The sequence below is a fragment of the Lachnellula hyalina genome, assembly GCF_007821495.1.
Source record: "Lachnellula hyalina strain CBS 185.66 chromosome Unknown contig00145, whole genome shotgun sequence".
Classification (NCBI taxonomy): domain Eukaryota; kingdom Fungi; phylum Ascomycota; class Leotiomycetes; order Helotiales; family Lachnaceae; genus Lachnellula; species Lachnellula hyalina.
Window position 1 is genome coordinate 5,726 of NW_022157259.1, and position 24,992 is coordinate 30,717.

At 47.3% G+C, this 24,992-nt stretch overlaps 8 protein-coding genes across 8 annotated transcripts; 4 read left to right on the forward strand and 4 right to left on the reverse strand.

Annotated features, from left to right (window-relative positions):
• Positions 1-4,107: 4,107 nt before the first annotated feature.
• Positions 4,108-4,887, reverse strand: ubc1 (Ubiquitin-conjugating enzyme E2; the record flags this gene model as incomplete). The annotated part of the gene is made up of 2 exons (XM_031151603.1): positions 4,108-4,581; positions 4,630-4,887. 2 exons carry the CDS (start codon positions 4,885-4,887, stop codon positions 4,108-4,110), a joined length of 732 nt encoding a protein of 243 aa, XP_031002906.1.
• An 822-nt stretch (positions 4,888-5,709) lies between these two features.
• On the forward strand, positions 5,710-7,271 carry mts2 (26S proteasome regulatory subunit 4-like protein; the record flags this gene model as incomplete). The annotated part of the gene is made up of 4 exons (XM_031151604.1): positions 5,710-5,712; positions 5,766-5,834; positions 5,896-6,714; positions 6,765-7,271. 4 exons carry the CDS (start codon positions 5,710-5,712, stop codon positions 7,269-7,271), a joined length of 1,398 nt encoding a protein of 465 aa, XP_031002907.1.
• Positions 7,272-8,282: 1,011 nt separating this feature from the next.
• Positions 8,283-8,902, reverse strand: LHYA1_G006670 (uncharacterized protein; the record flags this gene model as incomplete). The annotated part of the gene is made up of 2 exons (XM_031151605.1): positions 8,283-8,504; positions 8,603-8,902. 2 exons carry the CDS (start codon positions 8,900-8,902, stop codon positions 8,283-8,285), a joined length of 522 nt encoding a protein of 173 aa, XP_031002912.1.
• Positions 8,903-9,431: 529 nt separating this feature from the next.
• LHYA1_G006671 (uncharacterized protein) lies at positions 9,432-10,438 on the reverse strand (the record flags this gene model as incomplete). The annotated part of the gene is made up of 3 exons (XM_031151606.1): positions 9,432-9,495; positions 9,535-9,632; positions 9,698-10,438. The coding sequence occupies 3 exons, from the start codon at positions 10,436-10,438 to the stop codon at positions 9,432-9,434; spliced, it is 903 nt and encodes a 300-aa protein (XP_031002911.1).
• A 3,937-nt stretch (positions 10,439-14,375) lies between these two features.
• Positions 14,376-15,734, forward strand: LHYA1_G006672 (uncharacterized protein; the record flags this gene model as incomplete). The annotated part of the gene is made up of 3 exons (XM_031151607.1): positions 14,376-14,932; positions 15,056-15,326; positions 15,381-15,734. The coding sequence occupies 3 exons, from the start codon at positions 14,376-14,378 to the stop codon at positions 15,732-15,734; spliced, it is 1,182 nt and encodes a 393-aa protein (XP_031002917.1).
• Positions 15,735-17,875: 2,141 nt separating this feature from the next.
• Positions 17,876-19,539, forward strand: LHYA1_G006673 (putative MFS-type transporter protein; the record flags this gene model as incomplete). Its single annotated transcript, XM_031151608.1, has 3 exons — positions 17,876-18,334; positions 18,383-18,543; positions 18,594-19,539. The coding sequence occupies 3 exons, from the start codon at positions 17,876-17,878 to the stop codon at positions 19,537-19,539; spliced, it is 1,566 nt and encodes a 521-aa protein (XP_031002913.1).
• A 600-nt stretch (positions 19,540-20,139) lies between these two features.
• iphP_1 (Tyrosine-protein phosphatase) lies at positions 20,140-21,186 on the reverse strand (the record flags this gene model as incomplete). The annotated part of the gene is made up of 2 exons (XM_031151609.1): positions 20,140-20,513; positions 20,616-21,186. The coding sequence occupies 2 exons, from the start codon at positions 21,184-21,186 to the stop codon at positions 20,140-20,142; spliced, it is 945 nt and encodes a 314-aa protein (XP_031002916.1).
• A 2,254-nt stretch (positions 21,187-23,440) lies between these two features.
• LHYA1_G006675 (putative endo-1,3(4)-beta-glucanase) lies at positions 23,441-24,663 on the forward strand (the record flags this gene model as incomplete). Its single annotated transcript, XM_031151610.1, has 3 exons — positions 23,441-23,631; positions 23,750-24,281; positions 24,364-24,663. The coding sequence occupies 3 exons, from the start codon at positions 23,441-23,443 to the stop codon at positions 24,661-24,663; spliced, it is 1,023 nt and encodes a 340-aa protein (XP_031002908.1).
• Positions 24,664-24,992: the final 329 nt, after the last annotated feature.

Genomic DNA, 24,992 nt, shown 5'->3' on the forward strand with positions numbered 1-24,992 from the left:
CTGTTTTATGTCCGAACAAGCTTTACTATATATCATCAACTAGGATATTCAGAAACTCGTTGATGGAGGCTGAGCCTACCTTAGTATATATCCCAGCACTGCTGGCGGCTGATCGGCCGCAACCTTACCCCTATTTTAGTCGAGGAGCTAGCCCGAGTCGCTTACTTGGGACGTGGGTTATACCTGAGGTTCCTTCCACAACCATACATAGGTACCTACCGTCTCATCAGGTTATAATAGTAATCAATCGGTCACCTGACTATCCTTATATTTCTTGCCAGGCTCTAAGGAAAGCATATCCCTTATACAAGTAATCTTCCAGATTCCCCAAAAAGTCGCCGCAAATGTTAACCAATCTCGCAAAACATACATTACTCCGTTCATCCACCCTCCTTGCCATCTGCAACTGTGATGGAACTCTAAGTAGCAAGCTTAGCCTCCGTGAATTATCATTATAACAAGTGTCCCAAATAGGAAATGTAAATGTTTTGTTGCACTTCGTGGAAAAGCCGGCAAAGAGCGGCTGTGGAATCCTTTCTTTCCCTGCGCGTTTACATTCACTAAGCCGCCGGGCCGAGGGAAGGGGTAGGGGGTATATATAATTGAATAAACAGTATGCAAAATACATCAAATGTGTAATGGTGTACTGGTTTAGGTTTCTGAGAACAATTTGATCGTTAAGCTTGCTTAAGGGTATCCTGACCAACTCATTTTTTTGCTTTTATTTTTCGGGGTTTGGATTCTGCCCGCTTTTTGTATATCTCCCCCGGCCGCCGCCCGGCCCCTTCTTCAGGAGGACAACTTCGTGATTTCTTCTTTCGGCTTTTGTAACTAATTTCCTATTACTGAATTCTATAACCTATAACCACCACTTTGCACCCCAAAACAACCAGTGTTGGCAGAGAGCGTCTTCTACTTTTTGCTCTGTCAGTCATTCGCTCGAGAGGTGGATCAAAGGGTCAAGTCCATGGAATTCGAAAGCAATTGCATCTGCTATGTCGAAGATGATGGGACCAACCTCCAGTAATACAAATCGACCAAGCGCAGAGAAGTACCTCCATCAGGTCAAGAGTCTATAGTATAAGAACCCCACCAACTTGTTAGTCTGCCTTCCTGGCATAATGCATAGTAGAATGGAAAACCAACCCCATCGCGGTCCTCTTTCGGGCCTCACCTACAACATGACTTATATCAGGAGTCAGTGATGCAACCTTCGAGAAGTATTTTGTTGCAACTTCCCCGATTCACTAAATTTTAGTCACAAAACAGACCGAGAACTTAGCCAAAGATGACAGCAATGAATGATTTGACAGCAACCATGATCCGATTAAGGGTCGTCTTCTGTGGGAAATTCGTGTTTGAAACATCTGCTCGTTGCAGGATGTTGTTAAGCCAGGCAAACCGAATAAAGGAGACGGAGGATACAGATGCTACTCTGGAAACTTGAGATGTTTGTGCAGCCGTTTTGAAACCCAAGATGACTCTTTGGCTAGTTCATGCAAGGAAGATTGAAATATACGTAACTAGGTAGCTAACTGGGTACATAACAGCCGCTTTAGAAATTCGGGAAGACCTTGGGGTTGACTGGACATCTTATTTTATACTACTTGTAAGGACAGTGTGACATTATCGGGAGCAGCTTCAGCTAGAAAGAGACCGAGGTCGAGCCCGGTACAGTAGCAAAATGAATAAGGCTGCTCATTGATTGGATTGGTTTAGTGTACGCGAAGTTGAGTTTGCGTGAAAGAGGTTCTCATCTGTCCATTCTCTAATCATACTGCAGAAAGAAAACGCCATACCGGCATCGACCTGATTCATCCTGATGCGCAAGCGCCAAACGCCATTTTGATATCCCATTAACCCTCGCAAACACCTGGTATCCCAAAAGCAAGACCACCACTCCCCATCATATTATATCCGGCGCGAATCCTCGTCAAAGTCATTCTCCAACCCACTTTTGTATCCCAGGCGCATCCATTATCAAAACTCGCATCTGTACGGAGCCCTAACATCCATACCCGTCCCCTTTGCCCTTCCCATCTTCCTCTCCATCCACAGGCCAACCAAGCTTCATCCACACCGTCCCTCCAGCCACAGCCATAGGACCATAGACCTTCAGCTCCTCAGCCGAAAACCGAGTCAGCGCATCCACGACCCCTACACAACACGGTAGGCTTCAGTGCCCTCACATCACATATACGCTCCTAGCAAAGTGTCTTACGGTAAACAGCCGAACTTCTTCTCGAGGGACCGCCGCGGACAGAACGTGTTGCGTAGTTCATTCTCGCCATAGACCGCATGAGTGAAGCTTTTGCACCGAGCCAGACGGCGCAGGACATGCCGACGGTAGCCACCGCGAAACAGGTGCTGTAGTAGAGCGGACGGCCGAGGCGGGTACGCATGCATAGGTCTGTGGAGGAGCTTGGTGGTGAAGTGGCGCGGGGAGATAGTGCTAGGATAGCGTTAGCTGGTTGATGCTTGAAGTGATGGTTGGAGGGAGTTTTTACATCTATGATACGGCGACATTGGCTCGGCAGGAGGGTAGACGTCTGGGCCGTACATTATGTACGTTCCTGGTTGGGGTGCGCAAGGAATGGATAGTTAGGTATGTTGTAGCTTCAATTTGTATTGTTGTTTTTTGGAGGTTTGGAAAATCGATGGTTGTGAAATTAGTTTGTGAGAGTAAAAGTGCGTCTTTAAATAACTAGAGGAAAGAGCATTCAGCTCTGTCGACGTCAGCGGTTTTTCATACTTGTTTGCGAAAACCCCGAACAGGAAGTGAATTGAGGTTATCCAAGTTTGGAGCTTTCAAGTTTGCCTGCCTTTCGAAGTAAGCGATGCATATTCGTTCAGGGGTTGTAATATACTAATTAAAAAGTTATTCATAGTCTTCAATGACGTAAGACTAGGATCTTCACAAAGTAGGATGACACTTAATTGGAGTAAATGGGGTGCTTGTCGGTTCAGTTTACCTTCTTCCTACAGCTCCGCTCTCCACAACACCTTTTAACTTCCTCACCGAAGCTATTTATTAAATCCAAACGAGGGAAAGACCCCAAAGCTCCCTTTTACCTATACTCCTAAAGTAATTCGACTCCCAGAGTTTAATTCACGTATAAGTGGGCAAGTAGGCATTAAATACACTACTAGCATAATGTTCAAGCACCACTCGAAATTAAGAACCAACTTCGCCACATCGAGAAACAGTAGACGATTCAAAGTATATAACCCAGGTCCTCCTTAGTACTTTCGACATCCTCATCGGGAAGGCCATTGTATGAAGATATAAAGGCAGAGAGCCTCTTCCAAGCCCAGGGTGACCTTGATCTTAACGGTCAACGAGTAATAACATGTCTCAAAGCAGATGAGTTTAAATCTCACTTGAAAATCTCATACCAGGTATTTGAGTATGGATATGAATGACAGCAAAATGTAAAACGATAGCAGTAATCAAAATGACAGCAATCTCGAACGTTCATTCAAACAAGTAAATGAGGCGAATTTTCTCATACATCCCTTGAGTCCCTTCCTTCCTTCCCCATTCCACCCAATGCTCAAGCGTCTCAACACCCGCATAGCTAAAACCCCCGTCTTCCATTTGCTTTCTTGATGCATATTTTACCTTTAGACAAGGTAACACTCCACACAATTACAACAACGTTTTATAGATATAATTTTGGATGTATTTACTTACTCGTACTGTAGGAAAAGTCGAGACGAGACGATGGTATAGTCTGAATTATGGACAACTTGGTACCGCCGCCTGAGCGAGGAAATGAGACCAGAAGAGGTGGAATTCAGACAGGGTAGAGAGGAAGCAGGACTTGGAATTGGTAATATTGTGGTGTATCAGAGGTTTGGTAGATAAGGTAGGCAAAGTCCTCAAACTTAATCAACTCAGTAATGTCATCTTGTGGTGATAACGAAGTCCTGTAAATAACGACCACAACAAAATTCCATAGAAACCAAGCCTAGATGCAAAGTGTTATGTTGAGATTGTTATCACGCTAACTGTAAACGCCATGCTAGTCCAGTCCCAGCTCCCAGATACTAGCAAATACTCCAGGCCCATGCAATAATAAAGAAATAACCCTGTGTCTCAAATCATCACGGCTCCCCCAAAAGTCTCGCAGTAATATCCCCCATATATGCCTCCTCAAGCTCATAATCCTCGCCATTGTTCTTATCAATATGCACAAACTCAAACGCTTCAACCACACGATCAATATCAAACCCCATATTGACAAACCGGTCAATGAGTTCCTTGTTGTAACCCTGATATCGCTTCATCTCTTCTTCTCGGGAGAGCGCTTTCGCGGATTTCGGCTGTGTGGGGGGAGGGCTTTGGGCCGAGGAGATGTCCCAGCTGGTTTGCTTAGGTGCTGCGGCGTGTTTGATGGCCCATTCGCGTGCGATGCGTTGGAATTGGTCGGGGTTATTCATTAGCATGGATGCTACCTCTGCGTCTTGCGGGTCTTTGGGCTCGGGGGTGCTGAGGAGGGATTGCAGGGAGAGGAGGGCAGATTTAATGGTAAGGACCGGGGACCAGGCTGAGCCAATGGTATCGAGGCAGATGGCACCCTGAAATCGTTAATTTTGAGGATCTGTTAGGGAGAGAGGTTGGCTCACTGTTTGACTGCTGACATTTGGATGCCAGAGCTTAGTAGTGAATGACATGGCAGGTGGTCGGAAGGGATATTCATTGGGAATTTTGACGTCGACAATGTATGTTCCGCCTTCGTAAGGAGTATCGGGAGGTCCAGGAAAGGTAGCCCTCAAGTGGGAAAGGTCGGCACCACTTGCAGGTTCACAGAAGATATTAGAATCAGTGTCGCTTTGGATGTCTTGAAGCTCTTTGGCTATTCTGCGTACGCGGTTTGAGGCCATGCTGAATGAAGGACTCGAGTTTGTTTGTAAGATAACACGGTAATGGTAGGTTTTTGGATGTCGTTAATATGACGATCTCAAAGTTCCGTGTTGTTTATGAGAGATGATCGAGTCTCCTGAAAGGTTGTTGGTAGATAGAATGATTCCTGGCCGGAGCTCTATGATCATGATTAGCAGATGCTAAACAATATGCTTCACGCAGAGATATAGTCTGGTTTTGAACGCTGGGTATGAGGGGAAAGTGATGGCAAGGCAGTTACCAGAAAGCCTTACCTGTGGAGTAGAAGTCAGTCTGACTGGCTGGTGTCGTACTGCTATCGCCCTTGGCGGGGTATGTCAAAGTCTAGTTCTAAGTTGATGTTACCTCTGAAAGGCTCGACGAAGGTTATGTGATATGTTGCGACGTGTAAATCTTATGCCTTGGGTGTGACTTTGTACCCGAAAATGAGACGTTCTTGAACTATTGTTTTGCGTCGAAACAGACGTGTTCCAGTAAAAAGAAAGCCGTGGTTGTCTCGAGGCTGCAGCTGCGGGCGGGATGAATCAGTCGGTAGTCCAGGGGCTGCAGGTATCGGAGTTAACCTTACATATTAGGCAATAATGAAGGCATCAATTCATCACCTAGCGCTAAATAGAAGCTGCAGTCGCGTTGCTGTCGCCTACCGAGCGAAGGTCAGAGCTGTTGAACATTAACAAACAGCATCAGCATCTCCAACTTCCATCAACAACCAAACTTCATCGATACGACCACTTGGGTCTCTCTTTGATAAACCATCCCTCTGTACTTGTGAATAGAAGCGTTTCGAAAACGCTGAGGGCAAGATGGTAAGCTTCATGTGATTCCCTGCTTGGGGGCAATATTGACATCTATGCTTTAGGGAAATCAACAGTCTGGGCTCGGTGGAGCTGGCCAGGGCGGCGACAACAAGGACGAGAAAGATAAGAAGGTATGTTACAATGGAAAATCTGCCACTCATTTCCGGATGCTAATCAGCTTTCTGCCATCAGAAGGATAAGCCCAAGTACGAACCACCTCCACGTCCAACAACCCGTATTGGTCGCAAGAAGCGCAAGGCTGCCGGTCCCAATGCGTCCGCAAAACTTCCCGCCGTCTACCCTACCTCCCGATGTAAGCTAAGATATCTCCGAATGCAACGAATCCACGACCATCTCCTCCTCGAGGAAGAATACGTCGAGAACCAGGAGCGTCTTCGGAAGGCAAAGTCTGCAAAGGAGGGTGGTGCTCCAGCGACGGCTGGTGGTGACTCTGACGCCTTGGACAGAAATGCTGATGAAAGAGGGCGAGTCGATGATATGCGAGGAAGCCCCATGGGTGTCGGTACATTGGAGGAGATGATCGATGATGACCATGCCATCGTTTCTAGCACTACCGGCCCGGAGTACTATGTCTCCATCATGTCGTTCGTCGATAAGGACTTGTTAGAGCCCGGTGCGAGCGTCTTACTCCATCACAAGTCTGTATCTATCGTCGGTGTTCTTACTGACGATGCCGATCCTCTGGTCACGGTCATGAAGCTTGATAAGGCCCCTACGGAGTCATATGCGGATATTGGTGGTTTGGAGACTCAAATTCAAGAGGTTCGGGAGTCTGTGGAGTTGCCACTGTTACATCCTGAGCTGTATGAGGAGATGGGTATTAAGCCACCAAAGGGTGTCATTCTCTACGGTGCCCCTGGTACTGGAAAGACTCTACTGGCAAAAGCTGTTGCAAACCAGACAAGTGCGACTTTCTTGCGTATTGTCGGTAGTGAGTTGATTCAAAAGTACCTGGGTGATGGACCCCGGCTTGTTCGACAGCTCTTCCAGGTATGCAGGTAGAATTTCCATATTATGAAAGCTGTTCTAACAATCTCCAGGTTGCTGCTGAAAATGCCCCTGCGATTGTTTTCATCGACGAAATCGATGCCATTGGTACGAAGCGATACGAGTCAACATCTGGAGGAGAGCGAGAAGTCCAAAGAACCATGTTGGAGCTTCTCAACCAACTGGACGGTTTCGATGATCGTGGAGATGTAAAGGTTATTATGGCCACCAACAAGATTGATACCCTCGACCCTGCTCTCATTCGACCCGGCCGTATCGATCGAAAGATCCTCTTCGAGAATCCCGACCAAGTCACCAAGCGCAAGATTTTCACTCTGCACACATCGAAGATGTCATTGAATGAAGATGTGGATTTGGAAGAGTTCATCAACCAGAAGGACGACTTGTCCGGTGCTGATATCAAGGCTATTTGCTCTGAAGCTGGTCTGATGGCGCTGAGAGAGCGTAGAATGCGTGTGCAGATGGCAGATTTCAGAGCTGCGCGAGAGCGCGTGCTCAAGACGAAGAGTGAGGGTGAGCCAGAGGGTTTGTACTTGTAGAGTGGGGTGGAAAGATATCATGAAAGGAGGATATGCTTGCCTTCTTTTCGTGGCACGTGTATTCTAGAAAGATCATAATGCAAACAAGCTATGAGCGAGGACATTGTCCGCATTTTATTGAGAACCTTCATCTTCTGCTCGCAGTAAGAAGGTATGCCAACATCGAGCAAGGCTTGTGGGGTATACTGCTATACTTGCAGACCTTTAGTTCTGAATCTTTAGCAGACATCCTGAGAAGATCTATCAATCCATGCGCTTTTCCATGCTGCAATCAATCCTCTACCTCGAAACATCTATATCAGCCCACATCTCATCTCATTCCACCCAGTACATACTCCTTTCCTTTCCTTCCCCTCCCATCCCCTCCCCTGAGCCCAAGTCGAACACACTAGGTCTCTGGCAACCTCAATTAGCTGCTACCTTTACTAGCGCCTTCTGCCTGGCTCGAAAAGCCGAGCTGATAGATAGCTGCCACATACATATTTCACGCAAAAGCGTTACACATATCCATAGAATCCTCGCCCGAAAGCTATAATTGCAAGTAGTTGTGGTGAGAAGTCTATGAAGTGTGTAGTTTCATAAATAGCTCATGAAAATCAAAAAAATTTGAAGAAATCTACCCCCGCTCTACTACGAGTGATGTAGGTTATCTAAGGACATAAAGCAAGAAATGAAATGGTATATCGCGCCTGCCTGTCTGCCTGCCCTCACTCCCGAACTATGAAACTCCAAAGAGAGAAGAGAGAAATATTGCCTCACAATCTCCCATGCCAGATATCCGTTGCTTATTCACATCACATCATATCATCCATTCTCCGCTTCCCCAGAAACGAAAAGATAAGGCAATGGTCTGGGATACCAATACCACCTTCCCCTTCCAGGCCCCCACCTCTCACACACCCCATAAACCCCCAAATTCAACCTCCACATCCGCCTCTCAACAATAACGCTTGTATAAACCCTCAGCGTCTGTTCGGTAGGGTAGCTTCCGCACTCGAGGCCTTTGCTCACCTACTTTTTTCTTTCCTCACTCGCTGGGATCTCGATGAATATGGCGGCGTGTGAGTATTGCCACATGATTTCCGTTTCTATTTCTGTTTCTATTTCGGATGGGCCGGAGGTGGAGGCGGAGATATTTTTTAGGTTCACCATGGCTATTTCCCAGTTTTCAGTGGATTCGTTGAGCCAGGTTACGGAGGGGAGCACGTGGAGTGGGTAGTGGTAGTTTGTGAACTATTTGCTTTTGTTAGTATTGCTGTGTGGGGTAGTATCTGGTCCGTCTGATGAGGATCCAATGGCGGTGACAGGGGAAAAGAAATAGGGAAACGTACAGGAGTAGGATCCTCACCAACCTTTAACCCTACACCACCCTCCCCACTAACCATTCTCATCTTATGCCAGCTCTTCCCTACCCTCGTCTTATCCCCAGCATTCTCCTCTTCCTCCTCCACTACACCCCCCTCCGCCATCGGCTCATCGCCATATATCTTCTGCATCCACTTCTCTTCCCTTGCCTGCTCCCACTCGTCCCAGGCTTCATCGCCTAGGACGGGCGCTACGAGGACTTTTAGCCCGAGAGCCCTGAAGACGGAGAAGGTTATGGCGTCGATGCCGCGCAGGGAGAAAGGCATCAATGTTTGCGTTAGTTTGCGTGTGTGGAAGTAGGGGTGGGTGCAGTAGATTCCTAGGGGGCCTCCTGGGATTCTGTTAGCTTCTCTCCTCCCTCTTGTCTGTCGTCCGTCGTGTACTATTTCGGGGCTCCTGGTCAAGCTTACGCTTGTCTACCTACATTAAAGGACCAAATACCGTGAAAGAAAAATAAAGAATCAAACAAACGAAAAGGATGAGTACCTTCTGGCATAAAATCTGGGTTCTCAAGCAAGCCCTTTGCTATTTTGAATAGCGGATATAATCTCGAATTGGTAGTTGGGTACCGCTGTAGTGGCCCTCCAATGGCTTCCGTCATGTGCAGGTTGTAGGTCAACGTAATAAGTTTGCCACTCGTTATAGGCAGTACCGAGTGAGTGCTGCCGCGGAGAAAAGCACTCCATGATATCGACGGCTTCGGGGGGGAGGTAGGAAAGCGTGTGCTGTGGGGTTTGTGGGTGAGGAGATGCTTGTGTGTGTTTGGGCTTGGTTGGGTTACAACGTGATCACCGCCTAAAGGATGTCAGTCACAGGTTCTAGGAAGAGAATGTTTGGAAATTGTTTCCCCAAGCCCATCCTAGAAAAGTTGGGAACAATTTGACTAACATGTACACACCTTGATGAGAATATGGTACGCAAACGACAAGTGTCCCGAAGTGAGTTCCGCGCCGTGGTGGCGAAGTCAGTGGTCTGAGCCCTTTCGTCGACGTGTTGCTATATACCTGTTGACATCATGATCAGTTTTATGCTTCGTAAAATCTGATGCGTGTTTCGCTTACATTCAACTGACACAACTCAGCCCTAACACCCCAATGTTCCCTCCTCTCACTCCACCTTTCGTTCTCTTTTCCAGTTTCTTTGCCTTTCTCTTTTCTCCTTACAGCCTCATTCCTACTTTCAACTGCGCCAGGTAATAGGACTTGTTTGATAGCATCCAAGATTCCCAAGTCAGAAGGATGGAAGTCCACTGCGAACTTATCCCGGTCAAGTCTTGCGGATCTACCCCTGCTCTCGCCTCTCGTATCTTTTGCCCCGCCATCATCTTCCGCCGCTATTTCTGTCGTGCAGAATTTCTGTAATTCCTCTATCCCAACATCCAACTCTCCCTTACTCCTTTCGTCATCAGCGTCTGGAGGGAAGCGGAGCTTAGATGAGCCACCAGAAGTGGTATCGAACCGTAGGATGATTGGAGGACATACGAGTGGCGTCTTGAACGAATCTTGGGAGGAGGTAGGGCGATTCCTCGAGATAGGGACTTCACCTCCGCAGCAGTAATTACCGGCCGAAGGGCACCCTTCAACAAGTGCAGACTTCAGTTGGTCTAGTAATCGCTGGGATGCTGCTTCTTGGGGATCTGGCCCAAGGAAACGGGGTGTAACGGGAGCGCCGGCGAGAGGTGTGGCGGTATCCGAATCAGATTCTGGGTCGGTATCGGAGTCATGATGAGAATATGGAGTGATTCCGATTGGGTGTTTGGAAGGATTCGGTAGTGGCTGAGGCGGAGGAGGCATAGAGGCCATCCTGGAGACCCGAAGGATTTGTGGATCACAAACTATAATGCAGGCTGGTCCGTGGGGTTGATCGAGGCTTAGAGAAACACCAGACTTCTAGGATTCAAGTTGTTGGGATCCATGTGATGCAAGAGCCTATGTCCACCCAAAATAATGCATAACTTCATAGGGGATCAATTCAACTTTATATAAATGCTTTAAAAATCACGGAAAGATATTAGATAAGCAGGCAGCAAAGACCCTGCATACCAACAGGGCTTGTAAATGAGTTACCAACACAAGATCTCCATAGGAACCTACAATGTCTCGGCATAGGATTGAACCTGAAGGCTGTGCCTGGAGTTTGATGCCTGAGCGCCATTACACGCAAGGCAGACACTCGCCTAGTCACCGCGAATGCCTTTATTGTGGTTCTTCGTGACTCGACTCACTTGATGTCTAATTTTAGAGAGTGTGCTGGCTGAATAGATCTCAATTAGGCCTTCCTAGGTTTGCTTCAAGAAAGTGGAGGCGCGATACTTTCCCCAAAGCCTTCTGAGGCCGTTGACAGTGAGCGAGTTTGTTGTGATATTATACGCAAAATGAAATCAACATCCCAACTCAAGAATTAAAACAGCGAATCAAAGACGGCCAATGTTGCATATATCCGGCCAGCCAGTTGGTTTGCAAGATTTGTTGATCGCAGAATCTTCTCACGATGCATACTCTCGCTCTATCATCGAACACGATGCGGACAAAGCTGCAAGGTTCGTCTATACTCCAACAAATACCACATTCCTCTGATCGCTACTAGCAACCGCTCGATAGCATTTACAACGACCAACATTCCTCGCTGAGAAGCGAAGAAAAAATACATACGTCATACTTACATGTGCACCATTTGACTTCAGAGTGTAGTCACTCTTCTGCAAGTAAACGAAGGTAAGGTCAATGTCGTACAATTATTTCTTCCCATTTCGCCCAGCACCAACATGAAAACACCAATCCAAGAATACGAACGCTCGGTATTCGTCGCCTTCGTCGGTATCCTTGTCTTTCTCCTCTGCGTGGTTATCGGCATCATTGGCCAGCGCAAGTGGGCTAGAAGAAACTTCTATTTCGAGGACTTTGAAAGACTTTCCGAAGAAGCAGATGAGCTCAGCAATGAATCAGCAAAATTCAGGACGTATGTGAAACAGGACGACACTGCCGAAAACTCCATCAAAATTGCTAATATGGTTGTGATGAAAACCGCCGTCGAATGGGACAAAGGTATTCAGATTGCACTTGCTGCCTGGAACGATAACATGCAACAAGATGAAGGACATTCTAGTGATATTGAAAGCCAAAAGGAAGATACGCTGGTCAGTCAAGGGAGGAAATCCCATGATCGATACATCATACGTTTCCTGAGAAACCAAGTTCTCGACGGCCTTGAAAGAAGGCAAGAGCTGAGCGTACAATTGCAAGGAATGCATGCTGAGATTCTGTTGCGGTAAGTGTGATCATGGTTCCTGCCAGAAATGGTACTGATCGAATATAGCAACATGGACGTTGAGTCACCTCAGCTCGACCGACGCCTGACATACGGAAGAGATATCAAACATGTGCGCAATATCATCGTAAGTTCATAACGCCTCGTGCGAGTCGGTATTGAGGCTGATGAGCAAGAATAGCATCAGAGACATCGAATCTCCTCTCATTGGCAGTCATCGTGCGCTGAAGCAGTGAACGCGATACTCGGTACTCGGCGGGAGCGCGCTGCTAGTTGTCCGCCAGACAGAGTGCAATTGATGAGGGAATTGAGTGGGAAAGATACACGAGAAGCACAGGTATTGATTGATGGCTTTGGTGCGAGGTGGGATGATTGATACGTGTGATTCTACTTGAGTATGTTTTTAAAGATTTTAAACAAGGCAGCCACACTTTCGTCTTATTTCAGAAGCTCGTCTATATGCGCCTAGCCTTTCCCAATCCAGCGTGCATAAGAGAGAGAATGCACAACTGCAACTATTCCCACGTCTTGCTCTGCCGTCAATTGCCTTTATCTCACGTCAATGAAGATATTCTCCCATCTTGTTTCTGCATGCTAGACTTACATTTACTCACTCACTCTTGATTGTAATATCATCACGTGACCCGAGCCAGTTGAAGCGATGGCGCAGGCAATCCATCGCCATCCTTCAAGGATTATCAACAGCTTCGGCAGTTGTTGTGAAACTATATTAAGATATCTACATTGAAACAAGATTTTTGTGATATCAAAGCGTCGATACGGACGGAGGACGTCGAGGATGTCTTCCTACGATCCCACCTGCGGCTTCAGCGCTTGTTGAAAGTTGTTCGATATAATTTTACGGCAGTGCTTGCAATTGCGGAATGTCCGTCCCGGGTATGGGACAAGGCTACAGGTGCTTCCATCGCTCTTCGGTAACGTATTTTTAACCTATCATATCCGTAGCCCTCATGGCGGAGAGCCCGTCAGGATGGAATGGAAATTGATGTCTCCTGTCGTCCTTGGCACTCCTACAGATAGGAGGATTCGTTATTACAATCACGGCGCTTCCTCAATGCAACCGGGTGGCTTGCTCTATATGAACTTCGTATGAAGCTGAAATGGTGGCAGTCTTCTTCCTCATCGCGGACGTCTGAAGAAGCTTCAACGCCATATTGGGCTGACCGGCAATGGACCATCGCGTGCTATCGAACGTACTGCACTCCAATCTACAATTTCCAAGTGGGAGCTGTTTACTGTTACGCGCTCCAATACGCGTATTTGTGCGGAGGATAAGGAGCCTCGCTCTGCTCGTCCACTGCAGGAAATTTACTACTACGGTTCGACCTTCAAATAGATGTCGACTTTCGATCTTCTTAATCGAGTAGAGGGGTTATTAGACGCCTTTTAGAAAGCTTCAGGCTCTAGGCCCCTCGCTCAGGGGCAATCCAGCTCTTTCAGCGTGCAAGAGCCGCTTGTGCAAGTTCCTCACAGTACCCTGTCAACCTAACGACTCCCTGTAATTTCTAGGTCACACGTTCCACGACCTTAAACTCCAAGCTTTATAGCAAAACCCTACAAGGAAAGCTAAGCGGTTCTTGTAGATATCGTATGTCCCTCCCAAGGACTCAAAGAGTGCCCTCAGACTGCCCTTGCAGATCGATCTTGTTGTTATTTCGTACGGAGATAGTACTATATCTCAAAAAGCTGTTGATGAAGATATACTCAGCATGGCTTTGTTTGAGTGTGTCTGTCGTTCAGGCGGCCAATTAAATAGAACCATGACATACTACCAGGGACAACAAGCTTTTTAGTCCGGGGCGGGAGTTGCGTTGCGTCTTTTGGTACAGTTTTCTCCACCTAAAAATGGAGAACTACGAGGGTTTTACTATTACGTCTATAAGCACCTTAATATTAATTCAAAAGGTACGCAACAACTACAAATTCGAAGATGTTGAATATCATTAGCTTTCTGTTATTTGCATTTAGATTTATCTGTTATAAAGCGTTACAGCAATCCAGATGTTTTACGCGCACGACAAACATACCCCGGCCCGCGGCTGAAAACGCGTGCGTCAGCTTTCACCTCTCGTAGACGCTAGCCTGTTTCTCACCCCTTCCCATGTATCAGCCTTATTCATAGAAGGTGCACCAACGGGCAGGAACAACCCCCTTAAATTGTTTGCAGCGACGAACACCAACAATGAGGTTTATTTTTAGCTTCTCACGCTGTATATTCTATCCAGGCGATCGAGTGTTCCTGGACAACAGCTTCAAACATATATAATGCTCCGGCCATCGTTCCTTACATCGTTTCGCGCCCGCGTCATAGCAGCGTTCCTACTGCTGGCCATCATTCTCATTCGCACATTTCCTTCTACCACCCAATGGCGATGGCGTAGCCGGAATCAAAGCAAGAGCAAAGATCAGCCCTTAGAGCGATGTCCTCCCACAACACAAAAAGTCGTAGTAATGGCGAGGACCGGGGCCTCAGAAGCGGCACTGCGCGTTCCCGCATTAATGGACACCTCACTGCGATGCGCCAAGCATGTCTACCTATACTCAGACCTCGACCAAGATGTCGGACCCTACCATGTTACGGACGCGTTGGATAACGTTGCGCAGGATGTGGTGGACAATAATTCCGAATTCGAGTTCTATCACAAACAATTAGAGTTATGGAAGAACAAGGGGGATCTTTCGGAGCTGGAAGGCTTGAAAAGTACACCGAAGGACCCAGTTCTGGCGGAGTGGACATCATCGCATTACAATACAGATCTTGCCGCGTGGCAGCTGGACAAATATAAGTTTTTCCATGTGTTGGAGAAGACGTGGGCGGCGAAGCCGGATATGGACTGGTATTTGATGATCGACTCGGACACCTACGTTGTATGGCCAACTCTGCTCGGCTACTTGGAAACTCTCGATCCGATGCAGAAATTGTATATTGGTTGTGGATTATGGATGGATGAACACTGGTTTGCGCATGGAGGTGCTGGGATTGTGCTGTCGAGAGCTGCGATGGAAACGTAAGTGACAAAGCGTGATTTTTATTGTGTGCTGTAGTACTGCACGGAAAATTGAGAATTTGCTTTGGTTCTGCTGTCAAAATTAATCAAAATAGGGCAAGAGCTAACCAGTCCTCCTTCCAGGCTCATCAATAATAACACCGCTGCGCGCTGGGATCCCAAGATGGAAAAATACTGCTGTGGTGATTTTGTGCTCGCAGTTGCGTTGAAAGAAGATTACGGAGTGGAGTTGCAACAAGCTTTTCCCATGTTTTCTCAGGAGAGGTGGTCAACAGTGCCTTTGGGGAATGAGAATTTCTGGTGTCGCCCAGCGATAACATTCCATCATCTTAATCCCGCAGAGATGAAAGAAATTGCTGGTTTCGAGGATAACCGGTTGAACATGAGCAAATCGGTACGTGTTATACTGATACAATAAAGAATTAGTTGAACTTACCATTATATGTAGGAGCCTTGGACCCACGCAGATATTTTCAGGGACTTCACCATGAAGTCAATGCCAGATGGATCCTATCGCGCAAACTGGGACGGCACTTTCGCGAGTGATCGGTATGAATTTGATAAGTACCAGGGATTGTCTCTGGAACCGAAATCATTTCAGGATTGTATCGAAGCTTGTGAGGCCGACGAGAATTGTCTCCAATATACGCACCACGATGAGACTTGTTACATTGGAACGGTCATTCGACTTGGTTTCAAGAAAGAGGAGGATAAAGGAGGAATTTGGCAGAGTGGATGGCACAAAACCAGAATCAACGATTGGGCTTCGGTGCAACCCCAATGCGATGAGGTCACATTTTGATCGCCAGGATCTTTACAATACTTTGGATAAATCCTTAGAAAGAGGTGTCTTGATGACAGCTTCTAATCAAGCCATAATTCGGGGCGAGGACGTCCAGCTTCAGCAGTCTAGTCCACTTCAGGATACATGTCTTAGAGGTTCTAAACCACGAACCAAACATCCGTTGGAATATTGAATCGGCCTCAGTTGCTTCCCAACAAGCAACGGTGCTTGATCGAATTGTATAATGCATTGTCAGACGATAGAGAGTAGACTTTGATGGGCAACGCATAGTTTGCCCGAGTTGGATCTCGAGAGGGGTCCTGTCAGGGCTTGACGGGTAAGTTAGGCATTTCTACCTAATCTCAGGCTGCTGCCCCTATGTATATTACCTGAATGAAGTCAATCTTCATTTGCCCAGCTTCCTTATACATTCAACGAATGTGTCGCATAACTCTCATTTTCAAGTTTCAAAGACCTCCTGCCCTTAATGAATTAGATATACAGTACCTCCGTAGCCACCCTATCGGCAGTAACGGCACCATCACTCACAAACTTCCAGAGCCAATGTCCACTTGTAAGTAAATATTTTTGTTCTGTTGATATGTCTAACGACCCCTTGATAGTATCGAGGGGGGCGTTAGATAATAACGGGTCTGACGTCTTTCAGCGGGGCGATGCTCGTCCTGAAACCCCCTTCTAGCCTGAAACAACCCCGATGAGCAAAACAAGCTCCCTGTTGGCCCACATCCACTTGGCAATTGAAATTACCACGTATGCAGCTTTGAATAGCTTCACGAGATGACGAAGTCCTATACAAGATACTCGCATCGCCAAAGTCGATATTCAATAAAAAAAAAAACACTGCGCCTGCCTGTGGTGTCCGCGTGTTTATGGCTGAGCGTTGTTTCTTTATGCTGTTTGTATTTCTGAAATGCCATCTTATCATTAGAATCTTCTTGCTATTACAGTACACATTCGTCCTTTAATTTATCTCAGGCGAGACATGAGCCCCATCCCATTGTGACAAGTAGAGTGGCTCCTTGGCAAAATCAAATTGGATAGTGACTGATGTTTGACGTCTGGCGATGCAAGTGCTTCTCAACGCCCCAGCAGGTACGAAGTAGGCGCGGGTGCGGGCCGCATGCAAATAAATAGTGGAGTAAATAGGGCTTCCGGTAGTACTTCCTGTCGGCTCCTGCTCGTTGCATCTACGAAGCACTTCAGTAATAAGCCAGACAGTCTCATTGGACGACATCAGATCAGTACCAGAGCATCGGATATCGTTGCCGCAAAAACCTGCCTCGAAACGGCTTATCTGAAGCAAATAAGAGCCCGTGCAGGCTCTTGTTTTGGATGTCGTTATCCTCCTGCAGGGAATAACTTATGTTGGCGATTATTACCAGGCGCCCCCCCCCCCAGGCCCCCCCACGCAGCCGTCTTAACTTTCGAGCCTCAACCTTGCTGCCAAGAGAATTCTCCGAGTGGAGCAGCCACATTTGGCCTATGACCGGTGATGGTGAGACTTCAAGATTCGTCACCAGTTGCTATTACAAGGACGCAAATTGTTCGACTTGCTGGATCTGTGAATCCAAAACTTGCATTGTTGAATCGCCATCGCATCAATGATCGACTGTGATCCCACTGCCACTTTTGCCTAAGCCCATCTTCGTAACTCTCCTAGAATAGCTTGTGGGTCTAGGTCCTTCGGACGGCGAGCAGGCTGAGAATGCCCTACGGACAATCTCTATGGCTCGTTTGGTGGACAGTGTGTAGAGCGCCAGCGAGATATGGAAACGCGGCTCCGCCGTAAGTGTTCTGTGAGCTGCGTACTGGCAAGTGAAACTCTCCACTATCATCCATACCAACTTCTCCTTGAGTGAGTGGCCCTTTATCAGATGCACCTATGTTTCCACTTTTCTGGGCTGTTAAGTACTATCATGCTCCAGCCAGTATGGGGGTCCCAAAACATCTGATTTTCCGTTCGTTCTTGCTATTCCTTTGAATACACTCACTCTTTGCGGCCTGTCGCTGGCGAATCCGTATAAGATTTCACTTCGACTTCCGTAACTTTTAGTTTTCGATTCTTTGGGGAAGGGATGAGTTGGGGGTTCTGGGGTTATTAAACGGCTTCTTTCATTTGTTACTGAGTGTGCGCGAAGATGGGTTGGGGAGTACTAGAAGATAAGAGATACCCCAATATCCCGGGGACAGTCAACCTCAATGAGAAAGTCGATGCGTCTAAGCTCGAGGACTGGGAATATGAGGAGCCAAAGAAGAGAGGGGATATTGTCCTCCAACCACAGCCGTCAGACTCGCCCAATGATCCTCTCAACTGGTCGATGGGGACAAAAATCACTATCCTCATGATACTTTCCTTGACAGCTGGTGTTACCGTCTCACTTGGTCCTATGATCACTACCGGCTTCGATGAGATTGCTTCCACTTTCCATGTTTCCGCAGATCAGATATCGTTCAGCATCGTCGGACTCTTACAACTTACGACTGGTGCCGGAACATTCTTTACGGCAGCAGCGGCTGTAGTATGGGGCAAACGACCAGTCTTCATCATTGCTACGATTGCTTTGTTAGGAACTAGTGCTTGGGGATTCTTCGCCGCTGTAGGTCTTGAATGCCCAATTAAAGTTTACTCATCTAATTCATCACAGAGCTTTATTTCATTAACTATCATGAGAGTAGTTCAAGGTTTCGCTGCTGCCCCTTTTGAAACTCTCATCAGCGCCACAGTATCCGAGATATTCTTCGTCCACGAGAAAGGGAAGATGTTGAGTATTTGGAACTTGTTTGTCATGGGAGGTGTCAAACTCGGGTAAGCTGGGGCAATTCCCCTATAATATTCCCAATACTAATGCAGACTAGACAACTCATTGCTGGGTTCATCATCCAAAACTTAGGCTTCAAATTCACATTCGGAATATGCGGCCTTCTCTACGCAGGCATTCTCCCCGCCATGTATTTCTTCGTCCCCGAGACCGTCTTCTTCGACAAAGACCGCGAAACCGAAGTCATCTTCGACAAGTCTTCTCTACGCGTATACGAGATTGTGCTTCCAGATCCACCGAAAACCTACCGCCAGCGTCTCACCATCTTTCAAGGCCGCGTCTCTAAAGCAGGCTTCTGGCGCATGTCCTTCAAGCCGCTCCCCCTCATCACATTCCCCGTTGTCATATACGCCGCTTTCACATATTCATTCTACGCCGCTGGTCTCACTCTCATCGCCCTACTCCAAGACACCATTTTCTCCGCAGCCCCTTACAACCTCTCCTCTTCCGCCATCGGCCTCACCAACCTCCCGCTCTTCGCTGTTGGTCTCGTCGGCACCCTCACCGCAGGATACTGCGCCGATTTCGTCGTCCAACTCATGACCAGGCTGAACAACGGCATCTACGAGCCTGAATTCCGCCTCGTCCTCATGTTCGTCGCCGCGACTCTGTCCACCACCGCTTACGTCGGTTTTGGATTCAGCGTCGCGGCCGGCGCCCCCATCTACATCCCCATCGCCTTTCTCGGCGTGCAAACCTTCGCCGTCCCATTCGCTACAAGCTCCATGTTCACGTACGTTATGGATTGCCATAATAACCATGCTGCGCAGGCATTCGTCACCATGAACTTCGTCAAGGCACTGCTGTCGCTAGTCATGAGTAACTTTGTCAATGGATGGTTTGAGACAAGCGGTCCCAAGAGCGTGTTCTTGATTGTGGCGATTGCGAATCTGGCTGTGAGCGCAGCGTCTCTCCCAATGTATATTTTTGGAAAGAGGTTGCGGAGCAAGATTGCCAGGAGTGCGTTTCATCAAAAGATTTAAGCAAAGCACAATATGAAAACATGAAAAGGGGCTCAGGCTAGGCGTAACATGGAGTTCGTCAAAAGGGTAGGATCGGGTAGAAAGGAATCTTTTTTGTGTGTATATATAGATATAGCTTTTGGAGCCAGACCTGTACATTATCTGTCACTGCTCTGAGATGTAGATGGCGCCATATATTCTTTCAAAACAATGCGATCCACTCATTCTCGCATCAAATTCAAATGTATCGCCATGTACTGAATAGTGAGCCATGATTGCGGGAAAGCTTTGCTACTAGCAGCTAGCTACTTAGTTGTTCTCCTCAAGTGAGGAGAATAATAATACCAGTTTCCATTCCTTCAAGGCCTCAAAAATAAAAAGAGGGGCCCATGCTGGCCACTTAGAACTTTTATGTGCCAGCCTGCCAGGTGATACATCTGGCAAGACTGGTAATTAAGCTGTTTCATTCTTACTATATGCTATAGGTAGAATAAACACCCGTAGAGGCTCTCGGTAGTACCCGGGCGTCCAGTTCCCCAGCTTTGCTTTCAACAAATCTCAATAAAGTTTCCATGTCTACTTGCGACCTTTATTTCAAATAAACAATGGTATTCATTGAATCTATACCCCTCCAGCAGCAAGATTCCTTCTGATCTTCTCAACATCCGCAACCTCAAGCCCCAACTCCCGAATCAAATAACCCTCAACGCCCGGATACTTACCCTCCCCCCCACTTCCCCATTTCCTGCCCATCCATTCCAAAACCGCGAGAATTGTGCGTCCTCTAACACCACACAGCTCCGCCATCCCAGGATCTTCAAATGCCTCAATGCTCTCAGTCTTCCCCATCTGCTTCAGCAGAGCCGCGAGGAGGTATTCCCGGAACGGCTCGATGCCGATGCGGGTTAGAGCGTAATCTGTAGCGATTTCCTCCGCTGGCGCGTCCACGAGAGCTAGTATGAGAGCTGCGAGGATGCCCGTGCGATCTTTGCCAGCTTTTAGTTGCAGTTGTTCAGTTAGTTCAAACACCTTCGTATTACTGTACTCTCAGAATACTAAAAAGTAGGAAATTGGTTAGAAGTTGAGATGCTACGGACCAGTGCAATGGATCAGTATTCCTCCACGGTCATCTCTCAGCCGTTCAAATACTGCCTTGTACGGCTCCTTGTGCGTATGCAGGAAATTCGTGTATAGCTTTACATATCCATCTTCTCCTTCATTGGTCGTAAACTCGATTGGCTTTACATGGTCCCGATGCGCAGGCTTGCCGAACTCATCTTCCTCAGCGCCGGGTGTATTTTCTCCATCGCCCTGGAATAGAAAATCTCGATCAGTCGCGATCCAGATCGTCTCTATCCCCTCGATTTTCACACTTGGCGAGCGCGCTGTCTCGTGTGATCCACGAAGGTCAAAGATAGTGGTGATGTTGTACTTATCTTTGAGCGTTGCGAGACTTGCAGCCGGTAAGTGGGAAAGCGTCCCAGAGCGAAAAATGGTGTTTGGAGGGAGGTTTGGAGATGAGATTGTGCGGAGGTTGAGGGCCTGAGGGATTGGTATGAATGGTGATGAGTTGAGGACGGAGCTGAACGAAGCTTCTGGGATGGGGGTGAAAATAGGGGTTGCGAGAAGTGAAGCGAGATCCGTGACCGGGGGTTGTTCGGCCGTCATGGTCATGCAAGAATGCCGGCTTGACGCAAGTGTTATGTCGTTTAGATGGTGAAGTAGTATCTAGATGCTTGAAGCTTTCGGCCTGAAAAGTTATCGATGTACGTGACGAAGTCTGCCTCGCTGAATCTTTGACATGGGCTAATATTCTCCCAACTTATATTCTTGCTGAATTGGGTTCACCGCAACACCTACGTGTCAAGATGAGTCAGCAGCGGGATTCTGACAAAGCTTATGCATAGTTAACATGGAGCGGGAAGGGATCGAGGAGTGGTAGAGCATTAATAGACAAGTCTATTGACTAAGTCAACTACAAGAGAAAATACTAAGAGTATCGAAAGTAGAAGTGGGAATAACCTCAAAATGCAGACCCATCACTTATCGAGACTAGCGTCTCTCCACATAGCGTAACAAGAGATTTGAGATGAGTTTAGAAGATTCAAGCTAGAATGTTTGTCTGCCCATATAGCCATCTGTTTATTGTGCTTACTCCATTGATTATTATATGCCTGAGGTTCTTTGCTTAACTCTTAGTGCAGCACGCAGTCCAGTCTGTACGAAGTACTTCGTACAAGTCTAGACAGATAGATATTGCCAAGATACCAGTTTCTATTTCCAGAAAGATGACACGAGTTGACGAAAGGTGAACACGTCGAACGATTTTTAGGGAATTACCTCGCCGTGCGCTGAATAATGCTTTCAAGGACATTTGTACTGCGCCTACCATGACATAAAAGGAAGGTGCAAAGTACGGAGTACTCGATGCTTGCGAAACTGAACTCAATAGAACAACCAACCAAGCAAAATGCAGTATAAAAGAGATTAAAGGGATGCAGTATCGTAGTAACTGGAGCGCTGATAGTTCATCGCGAATCCGTCCTAGACTCCTATTAAGATGAATAAAAACTATTAGTTTTTATGGTATTAAAGGTACAAAAAGTAATACTGCTTTGCTTATTAAGTTGATGACAATAAACTGCAAGCAAAACCTTATACTAGCTTGCATAATAGGAGACTTTACGAGTACGAATTACGTAGGTAGTAGTTACCTGGTAACGCTCCCTGAACCTGAATCTTCCCAGATACTGCGCCTACCAGGAATATTAAGCTTTGAGATTCGTAGTACTTGGGATGAACCAATGATGAATCCTTGCGCCTCAAGTCTCGCCCAGAATCTAAAGTCATTCTCTAGACTTAATCCATCCTAGGTAAGCCACTCGCCACGTTTATATAAACTCGTGACCTATCAGCACAATCATTGCAACTTCGCCCCTTCGCCCCGAGACTCAGGAAGAGCCTATCCGGTCGTTACTCGGCCCTATAATGAGTCCAGTGCAGTGCTACCACGATCACGTTGGTTTACTTGTACGTCCGTACGTAAATCCTTTGGTGCGGGAGATGAGCGTGATCCCCTGACAATCAATGCTTGGCAGGGTTACCAGACCTCCTATTCGTCCATCGAAAATTATGCCAAATCTCTACCTAATGACCGGTATCCGATGCACGAATCTGCTGCAATACATACTCCACACATCCCCACGAACAAGCCAGCCTCCAAATCCTTTGGATCAAGCGCCTTGTGCCGCTACTGCAAACATCTCCTTCTAGTACTTCGTCCGATCGATGCCGGGTCTGTGACCGAAGATCACCTTCCTGTTCCTTAACCTTATGTGCCGATCTATACTTTTACAAGCGTGTAACCTCTCCTCGAGGCTGTAGAAGGACCCCCCTTTTTGCTTGTTCGCATGTTTAAATGGATAACTTCTAATCTTTATCCAGGATTGTCTCTTTTACTTGCTTAGCCTGCTGTCAAATGATTCGTTCTTTACATCAGGGAAACATGACGATGCCACGTTACTGCCTCGCGTTGGTCATATTGTGTATCTCTTCAAGCTTTGAGACCAGTCTACCTAGCGGATTCTCTCTACAATCCAGTCTTTTCCCACCTCAAACCAAAGATCGAACTTCTTTCCCACGGCTCAAGTTCCCTAGAAGGCTAAAGCAGTTTCCTTCTCTCGTCAAGCTTATCATCTTAGCTTTTGAAGCTGTCTTGGTTCACTCCGAGGCAAGCTCTTGATGAATATATAATGAGTAGGTCACTCGAGTATATTTGAAATTTCCTGCTTGTATTATCATTCAGAATCACTTCGACCTTTACCCCTTTTCACTTTCTCTCTGTATATATTCTGCATTTTATATTTGCTAGGTCCTCTCTATATATCTGTACATAGTATTTATTTGGACATATTTCGCCATCATGGGATTCAAGTCAACACTCTTCGGCATCAGCCTCCTCAGCTACCTCAAAGCTATAAATGCATCCCCTGTGGGCGCCGACCCTGCCTCTATCGCAGCCCACGGAAACGAAACTTTTTGGGTCAACGCAGAAGCTACCTATAGTATCGTCGACACTTACGACACTAGCAACTTCTTCAACTCCTTCACCTTGTAACTTACCCCTTTTTTTTGTTTCCCCTCCTTGATTTTGCGGTGTTTGGATTCCGAAGAGTGTTCTATCTTCTCAACTCTTCCTCCTCACAAGAATCAAAATACTAACTCGTTGTAGTTTCACCGACACTGACCCAACCAGTGGCTGGGTCAACTACCAATCCCAAAGCGCAGCCCAAAGCCAAGGCCTTATCAATACCAACAACAACCAAGTCTACATGGGCGTCGATCACACCACCCTGAACCCCGCAGCCCCCGGCCGCAACTCCGTTCGCGTCACTAGCAACAAAGCCTATACGCATGGTCTCTTCATCGCCGACATCGCCCATATGCCCGGGTCCATCTGTGGCGTCTGGCCCGCATTCTGGCTCGTAGGCGGTAACTGGCCTAACAACGGCGAGATCGACGTCCTGGAAGGCGTCAACCTCGCCGGTACTGACCAAATCACACTTCACACCGGACCGGGCTGCACTATCAACACGGCTGGTTCGCAGAGCGGCACGACGCTCCTGCAAACAAACTGCAATGCCAATAGCGGCCACGATGGCTGCGGTGCCACTACGACAACTGCAAATGCCTACGGCACGAGCTTCAACAGTAATGGTGGCGGCGTGTACGCTATGCAGTGGGAGAGCTCCGGCATCTACATTGTAAGTTGCACAATGTGCCTACCTTCTCTCTCTCTCTCTCTCTCTCTCTCTCTCGCAGAACAAAATACTAACACCCCCTCAGTGGTTCTTCGCACGCGGCAGCATCCCCGCCGACATCTCCAGCGGAAGCCCAGTGACAGCCAACTGGGGAACACCGGTCGTAGCATTCAACGGCGGCAGCGGGTGCGACATCGACAGCAGCTTCCAGAGCGAGAACATCGTCTTCGATACCACGTTCTGCGGTGATTGGGCGGGCAGTGTATTCGACAGCGGCAGCTGTTCGCAATATGGATCCTGTGACACCTACGTGGGTGCCAACCCCAGCGCTTTCCAGCAGGCTTATTGGGAGATCAACTCTGTCAAGGTTTACCAGATCAGCTGAATGGAATGATTTGGGTGGCGTGAGTGTGGAGGGGGTCAGGAAGTTTAGTTTTTAATTATGGATAAATAAATCAATGAAAGTACTCGTTCTACTATCGCGGATTTCTGCATGTGTGTAGATAATGTGTAACGTTACCCCTTTGAGGGTTCATGCAAGGGCCCAGAAGGATCGTGGGCGATGTGACCCACCCTGGCAATGTGTAACGCTTCTGCTCCAACGCGAGTCATATGAGATGCGAAGTGCGACAAAACTATCGCGAGGACTCAAATGAGGGTAGACCCGCCGATTTGAATAATTTTCACGTATATCATATGTGGAGTGAGTGCAGC